Below are 13,398 nucleotides of genomic sequence, written 5' to 3'. Positions count from 1 at the left end.
ATAACATATTAATGTATTATAATGTAATGTAATATAATACAATATTTATAGTATAATTATTTAAAATTAATTTATAATAATAATTATTATATTTTATACCTTTATTATTGTATTATACTATAAATATTATATTATATTATATTACATTATAATACATTAATATGTTATTTTAAATAATTTAATATTATGTTATATTATGAAAAATTAATTTATAATAATAATTATAATATTTTATACCTTTATTATTAAATTATAAAATATTATAATTATTAGTATAAATTAATTTTTCATAATATAACATAATATTAAATCATTTAACATAACATATTAATGTATTATGATATAATATAATATATATTATATTTATAGTATAATACAATAATAAAAGTATAAAATATTATAATTATTAGTATAAATTAATTTTTCATAATATAACATTTTTTTTCTAAAATGTGGTTCAAGAGATGCATACAAAAATTGAAAAGAAAAATACATTTTCTTACGGAAGGGAGTCTGACGGCTAGGGTTCTTGGCTCCAGCAGATTTTTAGATTTATAAAGAGACAAACTATGTAATTATGTTATTTTAATATGGGCATTTTTGTCAAAAATACAGTTTTCCGAAAAAGCTGAAACAGCTTCCTCCCAAAAACTCCAAATTGCAGCTTCCTCCCAAAAGCTGTTTTCAGCTTTCCGCAAAAGCTGAAACAGCTTTTTGAAAAATTTATCAAATATAATTTTTTATCTAAAAATATTTTTGGAGGACCAGAAAGTACTTTCTGATCCTCCAAAAGCTCCTTCAAACATGGCCTTAACCACGTAACCTTGCCTTGCCCTTTCCAACCCATGCAAGCAACTACCCACGGACTCCTATCATTCAAAGTATCCGTTGGCAGACGGATTAGGATTCAAACAGCGTTGATTGGACACGCAGGACAAAAGTTGGCGCAAATTGGGCCGACGTGACATGAATGAGGAGACCTGCCGTGGACTAAAAAATTCTGGTTTAGGTACATTGTCACACAACTTTTTAAGGTGCCAGCGTCATCCAAGTCAAGGTACTTGCTTTTTTTTGTCTTTTTTTTGTTTTTTAAGTCTCTCTCATAAGTTATAGTTTAACAACTGCCCAACCAATGGTGCTTGTAGCTCAAATGACCCATTATTGCTGATCCAGCCATGTAATAACTTAAGATCCCATATTGTAAAAAAAAATAGGTAAAAAATATTATTTAAATTTTTTAGCTATCTATATAGGTACCTAAAATTTTTATAAAATATAATCAATATAAAATTAAATATATATCTATACGGATCTTTACAAATTAATTAACATTATCCCAAATTAGCCATAGGACAATGTATACATGATATCAAAGCATATGCTAAATAGTCTAGTTAATGGAAATGAATATAATTGTCATTCTCAATATCAAGTATACTCCCGTCAACTGATATTCCTCCAATCCAAGTATGCTTAGCTACAGATGGGAGATGCTGGGGATCACACGTGAAGTTTAGTCACACATAAAATAATTAGTGATAAGTATATGGACTAATATAGATAATTAGGCTCAAAATATAACAACATAAGCTTTTTAAGTTGAATTGGATGCTAACTTATATGCCAAGACCTTCTCCTGATGTACTCTCTTTTTTCTTCCACCGAGTGGTATTAAGTAGATTCAATGCCAACAATTCCGGATAACTTTAAAAGTTGTAAAGGTAATTGATAGCTCTTGTGAAGAATAGTAATATTACTTTGATGTATTCATATTAGAACTATATAAATTACTGTTTTAAAAAAAAAAAGAATAGTAACATGCAGATTGATAATAGTGTCAGGTAAAAAGCGGTAGCATGCATGTAGACCGATAAGTGGAGTACAGTAAGTGGATTCAAGGGAAAAAAGTATGGACTTCTGTAGCAGCGTGCCGAAAATCACAAAATTATACCTGTAAGATGGTATGAAACCATGACCATAGCAGCTGCTTTTTCTGAGCGAAGACATGCAATTACTGTAACAATGACACTTCTATCATACAAAGTATGAACAGAGAAAATCCTTCTCACCGTTCTCCTCTTCTCAGTCCATCTGGTTGCTCGACTCATGTGGACCACACAAAGGAAAGAATCATAAAACTGGAAGGGTGTCATTCTACATTAGCGTCGAGAATACGCATCAACTGTGAGAGTCATGGTAGGCTTTGAAGATTAAGGAAGGCAGCTTTTCTAACTTATGAAGTCTGGCACAGGTCTCATCCGTACATTGTCGATGATTTTTATCAAATTATGGCACAAGTAAGGTCGAATATCTTAAACCGTGCGGATCGGGTCATAACAAGTAGGTCAAGTAGCTTTACGCGTCAAAGCAGGTAGTACAACTTGACTCTTTGTGATTGGTTCTATTAGGAATCTCCAGGACGTCGTCATCGTCGTTCTCGTTCAAGACGAACAAAGGTTGTTCACACTGTATTTGCCGACAAATTATGCTTTAAACCACGTACACCAACCGAGCTATACACCATGTCAATCAACTTATCTTCTTCTCGTAGTCCGACCATATGGTGCATGTAGTGTGAAATATAATTTTTCATGTTTTCCATCAAACACGCTCAGAGTCGGAGATAAATGATTGCTATCAGCACATCTTCGAGATAGTTGACACGGCAGCTATTCGGAACTGTATAGTCTTCTGCAGTGCAAAATACGCATTATAAATGATTTAAATTCTAGATATCCAGGATCGACGACTTTTCTTTTCATGAGCTTGCAGTTGGCTAAAGAGTACTAAAGTACATTCAAATATTTCAATCTCTATACTTAACCTAGCGGTAGCCTATCTCTTGAATTGAGATTTGTATCCAACACCTGAGCTTGTTTTGAACATATTATTGGATCATAATCAGGTTCATTGTAAGTCAATTGGAAGGCCACACGTACGGTACAGTAGAATGATGGTGGGAAAGCAACCAAGCAGTCTGTGGAAATATGGAACAACTGGTTGGACACAGATTTGCCGAGCAACTTTGAAAACTAGGATCCCAAAAGCGTACCAGTCAAATTAAACCAGACATAGAAATGGTGACTAGAGTTACTGTTTTAAAATTTTTGATAATTTTAAGATCACAGTAAAGCTACCATAAAATTATCCATTTACAACTACAATGGTATACAAAGCTAACAGATCTTAATCAATAAATAGTATTTTATCAAATTAAATTTATAAAATATATTTTATTTTTTCATAAAAATTATGAAGTGCTCATCTAATATATATATATATATATATATATATATATATATATATATATATATATATATAACTTGGGCTCTCCGTTCGCTACATATTTAAATAATAGTTATTTTTATATAAAATTATAAAAAAATATAAATAGTGGCAGGTTCGAGCGTTGAGGAACAGAAAAATAAAAATATAACCTGCCAATTATCGTAAAGTAATTGGCAGAATGGCACCTTATCGATCCCAGCTAACACGCTGTGCGGTCAAATCATGACTTGACGTTAATTTATTTAGGGGGCGTTTGGTATGGGGTGATCGTCCTAGGATCAAGGATGATGTGGGTGGAGGTGATGAGATCACCACGTTTGCTTGCACCACGGTGATCCTACGTGGTGGTGATCTTAAATCACCTTCACTCCTCAAATCACCTCCTAGCTCGGTGATAGGATACCCGTCCTTGCGGTCGGGAATCCAAGATCACCCCAAGGCAGTGCTCCTGGGTTGAAAGTTAAAGACAAAAATACCCCTCAAGTTAGCAGAAAAATTAATATATCAATATACCATCAATATATTATATCAATATTATATATATGTTATGTTAATATTATATATTATATTAATGATATATATTATGTTATAATATATTACTAATCATATTATTATCCTATTATTATTGAAGGATAATTTTAAATTCTAGTAGAAATATATTATAATTTTTTATATTTATATAATGAAAATATTTAATATATTACTATATTACTTCTATTTACCTTATTTTTCTAATCAAAATAATTATTAGTATTAAAAAACCTATTATAAGTATAAATAAAAATATTAGTTCTATAATGAAAAATAACATATTTTTATAAGATAATAATTTATAGGAGTAATAAATATATTTTTATACAATATATTGATAAATATATTGATATTTTATTATAATATATTTTATATGATTAATAAATATATGATAAGGGCTACTAAAAGTAGAATATGTGACAAAATTATGGAGTTGTTATAGGAATTAGTATATTGACTTAATTAAAAATACATAAAAAAATCCATCTAAAATATATCAAGGGTATTTGTGGTATTATGTGGTCAGTGATCTTGATTTCCGTACCATACCAAACAAGTTACTCATGAATATCCGGAGATTTTTAATCACTGAACCATAGCCTACCAAATACATTGATCTCAGATCACCGGAGATCAAATCACCCCAGCATTCGGATCACCGAGGAGCTTAGATCGTCGTGGTGATCCTGTTAGGGTTACCAAACGCCCCCTTAGGGAATTGTTTCTTTCTAAAGAAACGTGGTCCATTGAAAGGGCAAAAAAAAAAGCCACTCGGGTGGTAGCTCAGTGGAACTGGGCCATTACTTCCACCCGCACGGTCTGAGTTCGAAACGCACGGGCGTCGATTAAATATAGAGACCGGATGCGCTCCGCTCGGGCACGTAAAACGGAAGGGCTTATTGGTCCGCTGATAATCTCGGTGTGCCGGATGTGTCTCGGTGTACCGGATGTGACATACTCATACGGATGGTTCGTGTCGGAGTCCAGAGGGGCAACTGAGCCGGACCCACGGATGGAGAGGGTATAAGTAAAAATGGCCAGCGTGCCCAATACACGGTCAATGCTGCCCACATCGAACGCTCTCTTGGCGGGGTGGGGGCCTAGTGAGGGCTGCTATGCGGGGGTGGGCTTGTCCCTTCCTTCCCTTCCCTAATTTTTGAGGAAAAAAAAGAAAAAAAAAGCAAAAAAGACCTCCAATTCAAAGAAAAAGTCTTTTTTTCATATCTAAAAGAAATTAAATAAAAAATAAAAAATAATTAATTACCTCTTTTTAAATGATTTGATGCAACTGTTTAATAATTGAAACTAATAATATTTTAATAAAAACGGTAAAATTCATAATCATAACAATAATACTAATAGTATTTTGATAAAAATATGTTTTAGTAGAAAAACAATAACATTTTTTTGAATATTTTAATAATAATAATAATCGATATTAATATATGAACTAAATTAATATATTATTTTAAGGGTTTCTGCTAGTGACGGTCGCCAGCTTTTTTCCACGCTACGTCGCCATAATTCCTTGGCAAAATGCTTCCTAGTCTTTTTACGTCCATGTCAATGATGTCAGTGCAGTTGTTGTTCATTTTCGTTAATTAATATCAGGATTCGAGTGGCTATTTCAATATTATTAACGATCCCCCGGAGCCAATGGATTTCCACTGGGCCAATAACTCCAAAAAAATTATATATATCTACTAAAGAACAGGACTCGCATTGTCTTTAAAAGCCCCTCCCATTCCCACCACCACCACCACCACCACCACGCAACCCTCAATGGAATCCTCGGTCCCCTTGTACTCATCATCCTATCTTTTTCTCCTACTACTCCCATCCCTCTCCCTCCTCCTTCCTCCTCCACAAGCAACAGCTTCTCCACTATCCGAGACCACAGCTCTCCTCCACTGGAAATCCACTCTCCAAGACCCCTCACGAGCTCTCCGCTCATGGGCCGCCCTCCACAACTCCACCACCACCTCCCCATGCTCATGGCTCGGCATCACATGCACCAGCTCCCGCATCACCAAGCTCAGCCTCCCGCGAGCCGGCCTTGTCGGCACCCTCGACGCCCTCGATTTCTCTGCCCTTCCCTCCCTCGCCGTGCTCAACCTCCGTCGCAACTTCCTCGCCGGCGCCATCCCTGCGGCCGTCGCCAACCTCTCGGGCCTCGTGTCGCTCGACCTCTCCCACAACCGCCTCTCTGGCGGCCTCCCCGCCTCGCTCGCCACCCTCTCCCTCCTCGTAAAACTCGACCTCTCTGCTAACGAGCTCACCGGAGAAATCATTCCAGCCCTCTTCGCCAATTGGACTAGACTCACCTCCCTTCAACTCCAACAAAATCAGCTCACTGGAAACATCCCGGCCGAAATCCGCCATCTTTCTAATCTCCGTATCCTTCGTCTATTTGACAACCAACTACGTGGCTCCATACCTCGTGAACTAGGCGATCTCAGGAGTTTGGTCCAACTAGATTTGAATTCCAACAACCTCACCGGCTCCATTCCTCGATCCCTAGGCAACCTAACAAGGCTGGCCATACTGCGTCTCTCTTATAACCAAATCTCCGGCAACCTTCCTCATGAACTTGGCAACTTGTCCAACCTTGGCGTCTTGTCCCTGTTCACAAACCAGCTCTCCGGACCCATCCCTCATGAGATAGGGGGCCTCCAAAGCCTCGAGCTGCTTGGCCTAAGCCAAAACAGACTCACCGGTCCCATTCCGCCGTCGATCGGCAATCTGAGCCAGCTGTTCATTTTGTATGTAAACCAAAACCAAATCTCCGGTGGGCTTCCACCAGAGCTGGGAAAGCTTGCGAATTTAGAAAACGTGTATTTCGCATATAATCTTCTGACGGGTTCCATTCCTTCTAGCTTAGGAAACTTGACCCAGCTAAACCTCTTGTACCTCCTCTTCAATCAATTAACTGGTCCCATCCCCCATGAGTTAGGGAAGCTGGAGAACCTGGAGGTCCTGATGCTCGCCAACAACTCTCTGACGGGCTCCATTCCTTCCAGTTTCCAAAAGTTGACCCAGCTACAAGTTCTGTACGTCGGCATGAACCAGATATCTGGGTCCATCCCTTCTTATCTCGGAAACCTGACCACGCTCCAATCCTTGTCTTTTTACGGCAATCAGATCTCAGGAACCATCCCACATGAACTAGGAAATCTAGTGAACTTGACTGATCTGATAGTTTCCAGCAACCAGATCTCGGGTTCGATCCCGACATCTTTATGCAACTTGACTCGCCTATCATACCTCGAGGTCTTCGAAAATCAATTATCCGGTCCTTTGCCGCGAGAAATGGCTAATCTCACGAGCATGGTGAACCTTCAATTAGGTTACAACAATTTTTCTGGCTCCCTACCTTCAGATTTATTCAAAGGAGGACAGCTTCAGTGGCTTTCCATGATCAATTCCCAGTTCGAGGGCCCAGTGCCACAAAGCTTGCGAAACTGTACTCGGTTAGTAAGGATCGAACTTGAGGGAAACCAGTTGACAGGGGATATCTCCCAAGTCTTTGGGGTGTATCTAGATCTGGACCTCATAGATCTAAGCTACAATAGATTCTACGGCGAGCTCTCGGCAAACTGGGGAGCATGCCGTAATCTGACCACCTTACACATGTCGGGGAACATGATCGGCGGGAAGATACCACCTGAACTTGGTAGATTGCCTCACCTTGCATCGCTTGACGTCTCTTCCAATCAGCTATTCGGAGAGATTCCAAGGGAATTGCTTCGTTTGGCTTTGCTCGAGCTGAATTTAAGCAACAACCAGCTCTCAGGAGTGATACCTTTGGAAATTGGTAATCTGTACAGTATGACCGCTCTTGATCTCTCAATGAACAGCTTCACCGGCGCGATACCGAAACAGTTGGGAGGCTGCACCCGGCTGCGAATCTTGAAGTTGAGCATGAATGGCTTGAATGGAAGCCTGCCACTCGAGGTCGGGAATCTTGTAAACCTACAAGAAATGCTTGATCTCAGTCATAACTCGCTCGCCGGAGTCATCCCGCAACAATTTGGCAAGCTGGTGATGCTAGAAAACCTAAACCTCTCGCACAATCAGCTGTCGGGCTCCATTCCATCATCTTTCGAAGGCATGCTCAGCTTGTCGTCGCTCGACTTATCGTACAATGATTTGGAGGGTCCGCTGCCTAAAGATCGATTCTTTGATCAGAATGCTCGAGCAGAGTGGTTTCAACACAATAAAGGTTTGTGCGGCGATTTGCATGGTTTGCCTCCATGCCCGTCATCTATCAGCCAACATCATCATCCAAGGAATGCTCGCAAGCTGATTCTTTCGATTGTTTTCCCCACTATTGCCGTGCTTCTGCTTTTGGTTACATTCGTAGTCTTCCTGTTTCTTAGGGGAGCAAAGCCTATGAAGGAGGAGGAGAGGGAAGTCCCAGTCAAGAATCTATTCTCGATACTGAATTTTGATGGGGAGGCTGTACGCGAACAATTTGATGGGAAGGCTATCTATGAAGAAATTATTGTTGTCACGGAAAACTTTGATGAGAAATACTGCATCGGGACGGGAGGATATGGCAGTGTCTACAAGGCACGGCTTCGAACGGGTCAGGTAGTAGCTGTGAAGAAGCTTCATCCATCGGAAGAAGTAGGTGATGAAAGAGGCTTTCAGAATGAGATCCAAGCATTAACCGAGATACGCCATCGTAACATAGTGAAGTTGTATGGGTTCTGCTCCCATGCTCGATGCATGTTTCTCATTTATGAGTACATGGAAAGGGGAAATATGTCGGCCACCTTAAGCAGCCAAGAGGCAGCCATGGAGTTGGATTGGAATAGGAGAGTAAATATCGTTAAAGATGTGGCACATGCTTTATCCTATATGCACCATGATTGCACTCCTCCAATTGTGCATAGGGACATATCGAGCAAGAATATCTTGTTAGATTCCGACTTTAATGCTTATATTTCAGACTTTGGAATAGCAAGAATTCTGAAACCCGATTCGTCAAATTGGAGCGCCCATGCAGGCACACTTGGATATATGGCACCAGGTAAACTACTCGGCCAGTATTATTCTGCTAATTTAGCAAAGAAACTTAGTATGACTTAAATTTCTAAAGTTACATTGTTGCCTAACGAATATTAAAGCAACTATGTTTTTTTTAATTATTATACTTCATTATTTTTGAACATGATTATTTTATCAAATATATATTGCAATTTCTTTCTAGCAGGGAATATTAAATACATAAGTTTTGGTATGTCATTATGCTGAGAGAAATATAATTACTCGCTATTTGAATTATATATTATAAGGAAACATTTTGCCAACAACACGCATATATACCTACCTCTTGTTTTGATAACAAATTATGACTAACCTTTTTTTTTTTTGCTCTTTTATACAGAGATTTCGTATACAATGAAGGTCACCGAGAAATACGATGTGTACAGTTTTGGTGTGGTGATACTAGAAGTAATACAAGGAAGGCATCCAAGTGACCTTATGTCCTCGCTATTATCGCATGGCCAGAACATGCTTCTTAAGGATGTGCTGGACCAACGCATCTCACTTCCCACGCTTCAAGTTGCAAATGACGTGATACTACTAGCTGAGGTAGCACTTGCATGCATACGTCCTAATCCGGATGCTCGACCAACAATGAAACATGTGTCCCAGTTATTCACTTCTAACAAAGATCAGAGTTTGTCAGACTATTTTCATACAATTAAACTACATCAATTAATGAATTTACAAGTGTAGGTTGGATTTTGGGTGGTCAAGAGGCCCAAGACACCAGCAGTATGGGTGTTAAGGTGTGTAGGATTTATTATGTTCACCGTATGACACTTAAAAATGTCAATGTATCCATATATTGTTGCAATGACATAACTATCCTTGAAGCAAGAACTCTTTGTATATGTAATCTTTTCATTATTATTTTAAAGAATATGAATTAGATCTTTTGAGCCTGTTTTCCTTCAGCGGAACTCATACTTGTTGTTTGGCCAAATTGTAATTTGGGTCAGCTTGGAAAATGTAGGGTTCAGGTTGAGAACTTGGGTGACCCATTCCAATATAAATCCAACTTAATTTGTATAGTAGAGCACCTAACTAGATCCACCGGTCTCATCCTAAGCCTAAGCCTCATTTTGCGTAAGGCCCTAACCAACCCAATCCAAACTTATATTTCAATAATTAAGCTCTCGTTGTAACCTAATTTAGAATTTGCTCTGATCAATTGACAATACACAACCTAATCCGAATTAAGAAAGTTTTGGAGTTGGGCCAGAGATAGGTTTAGATGGTCAAATTGATAGTTATTTTTGGCTAGATTCGACTTGAGTACTTTCTTAATTGAGTTGGGCTGCAATGACTTCAATTTAACCCATCCCATCTAAGTTGAACTTGGGATATGCTGTAATCATGCTCTTCAAGGCTGCAGAATTCCAACTCATGTTTCATCAAAATAACTTAATGATTAATGATCAATGGGGATTCACTCCAAGTCCCCTGCTAGGTACAAACACAAAGACCTGCCAAAGTTCGAGTCGCTACATACCCTCCCAACCAATCTCAAACAAAATAAGCAGTGTATCCCAAGTTAACAGTTACAAACATAAACTATTCTGTATTAGAATATTTTGCATCTCATAATGTGTTTTTACTATAAATTGAGCTTTAACTTAGGGGCCAAAAAATTAAATTTAGAGTGGTGTCAGCTTTCATGATATTTGACCTTTCCAATATTTTATAAAACAAAAACCTTGGATTTGTCGGTTCCTATCCCTTTTGTAGAATAGAGTCAGAAAAAGAAGCATTTTCGTAAAAAGCGCGATAAGCTTTAAGCGAACTAGCCCTCTTCGTGCACATAGATGCCTTAGCACCCTCCACCTGAATGCCCTAAGCATAAAAATCTGCGGAAGCAGCAACAGAATACAAAAAAGAAACCAAATCACCACATGTTATCCATCGGCATTCTACTTTCGATCCGGGATGATAGCACTACAATCCAAACTTCTCCTCTATGTCGTATTCGAAGCAAGCTGAATGTACATATCATTAATCATATAAAATTTTTATGGAATTATCGGTTGCTGCTCCGATCGACTGGGAATGATAGAATTATCCAGGATTTGAGATTCATTTTTTTATATGTTGGTTCCATCTAAAAGCCAAGCCATATTCCGTACGTCATTGATAAAATGAAATTAATGCTTGGCCTAGCCTAGGCCTTGCCCGAAGTTTAAGATCGAAACCGACCTGATTCAAGCTTGTATATTAAGCACAATCAGACCTGGATCTCTATTTAACTAACCCAACTTTAGACCCTATATGGATTGGAGGCTACACCTCTCGAGTCACGAGCATCTTGCCCTTTAATTTCTATATCCTAAATTAGTCACTCCAAATTCTTCTCTCCACTCACATCTGGTTCTCTCCTGCTCTCTTGTCTTACATTTTCTCCCTAGTGGTGGACAAAGGCTCCAACCTAGCAGCGGACAGTGGATCCTAGTCAATAAGGTGGTAGAATGAGCCTTCTCTCCATAGCAAAGGCGGTGGAAAGAGCCTTAAGAAAATAGAGGGAATCGAAGCCTTTCCATTGTAATGAACAAGCCTCTCCCACATGGTCAAGTTCAGCAGGTTCACGTTCACAAGGCATATTGTCTCCACTTAATGTGCAAGATGATACCCCTCATCATCTCTAGAACCAATGTTATTGCCGTGGCCTGCATCATCTTCAATAAGATCATCACCTTCCTCATCCTCGTGCTCCAAAAGATCCATTAGCAAGTATTACATCATTGTCATCAAGTTCGAAACCCCAGATTTCCTTCTCACAATCAACGATCACTTTGGCTCAACCACTTTGGGCTTAATCAGGAAAGGCCTATTTGGACTTTGGGTTTAGCTCAAGCTCATGCCTATTTATAAAAGGCCAGGCTTAGGCAAGGGTTTGTCCAAACTAGCCTGGTCTAGCCCACATTTAACCTAGGGTTTAATCATAAAATCCTAGTGTTAAAGAAATTTCAAGCCATGTTAGGCTTTAATACCTAAGCCCAAGATTAGTTTGTTTAATAAACAAACTGATTCTGAAGTCTCAGCCCTATACAATTTAACCCGTTATCTGTTATGATTTCATGTGATACACCAAAGTGGAAAATTAATCCTTGAATAAACTTAACTATGATGGTAGCTTTAACTATCATGAATGGTATTGCTGCTACCCATTTAGCATTGTGATGCCTTCAAATTAATTTTTCTAATCACATTTATTTCCTAGGTTACAAATGGCCATGGTGCTGACATAGTGTAAGGCTCATGATGCATGGATCTGATTAGCGTAAATTTGACATTTGCGATAGGATATCAAGAGATCAAATGTCACAATTAATACTTATTCCAATCTTACATTAGGTTCATACCAAGCTCATTTTAGTTGCAAGTGTAAGGTTAGGGATAAATTAGGCTCATATATATACTATGTTTGGCCTTCAAAAGTTTGACAAATTAGGGTGAGATACATACATAAGTTCGAGAAAGGGTTGTTTTGGTTAGGATAGATTTAATCAAGTATAATCGAGTATGTTTATGTGTGATCAGTCATGATTAGATACGATCCAATTTTATCGGATCTAGATCAGGGGTGCTCGGTGTTTAAATTGACCACATTGAAATAGGATAGGGTCAATTTGGTGGGTTAAGATTATGGTCAAGTTGGGCTGAATGTTCTGAGGTTTAGGGTGGATGGACTAGGATTTTGGTTAAACAGACAAGGGTTTGAGCTAAATAGGCTAAGGTTTAGGTTTGTTAGGCCGTGGTTTAGGTCGAATAAACTAGATTTAGGGTCGAATGTGCTTGGAATTAGACTTGCCAAGTTAGGCCTTGAGTCGAATAAGATACTATTCTATTTATAGTAGAGCTATCTAAATTGTAAGTTTAAAAATATCTATAAATAAAAAATTATATATTTTATGTGCACATGATATGCAGGTTACAAACCAACAAATGCAAGATTTTTCATCGTAAGTATTTTAATTAATATAGATTATAACTAAAGGTGTGGATGTTCCACTTGAATGTTCTATTATTAATTTTGAAATTGAGAGTACATACTTTTTTCTATCAAAAGAAGGATAATCCATCTTTATATATATGTGTGTGTGTGGGTGTTTTAGTTGGAATGTGATGCATAATTACTTTTTTTAAGAAAAATGATATGAAAACTGTTGTCAGGATCAAGCGCTACCATTACACCAAAACCGACCGGTGTTAGTGAAGGTGCAACTCTATTTCCTTAAACCCCACCAAAGGCAGCGCCACGAGTCAACTCCGACCAGGCCTCGCCTACCCCGGACTCCGACCTGGCCTCGCCATAGGTTCAGGGACCCTCGGCTATAACCCACCTACTAACCAAGCCATCGCTGTTGGCAGGCGGCAGGACATGCTGACAGTGACCCTCCCTGTGCTGCTCAGGGCCCCGCAAGGTATGGCCCGCACAGTGGCAGAATATGTCCAACATTCCCCCCCCAACGCGATGCCTGGGTTTCGAACTCGAGACCTCTGGCTCTGATACCAGTTGTCAGGATCAAG

At 38.6% G+C, this 13,398-nt stretch overlaps 1 protein-coding gene across 1 annotated transcript; it reads left to right on the top strand.

Moving 5' to 3' along the window:
- Positions 1–5,549: 5,549 nt before the first annotated feature.
- LOC103721576 (uncharacterized) lies at positions 5,550–9,776 on the top strand. Its single transcript, XM_008811843.6, has 2 exons — positions 5,550–8,854; positions 9,212–9,776. Exons 1-2 carry the CDS (start codon positions 5,602–5,604, stop codon positions 9,565–9,567), a joined length of 3,609 nt encoding a protein of 1,202 aa, XP_008810065.4. The 5' UTR covers positions 5,550–5,601; the 3' UTR covers positions 9,568–9,776.
- Positions 9,777–13,398: the final 3,622 nt, after the last annotated feature.

Source organism: Phoenix dactylifera, chromosome 6, assembly GCF_051530095.1.
Source record: "Phoenix dactylifera cultivar Ajwa chromosome 6, Ajwa_hap1_PhDact_Kaust_v1.1, whole genome shotgun sequence".
NCBI lineage: Eukaryota > Viridiplantae > Streptophyta > Magnoliopsida > Arecales > Arecaceae > Phoenix > Phoenix dactylifera.
Note: the sequence above shows the minus strand (reverse complement) of the source record. Positions and strands in the feature narration are given on the sequence as shown.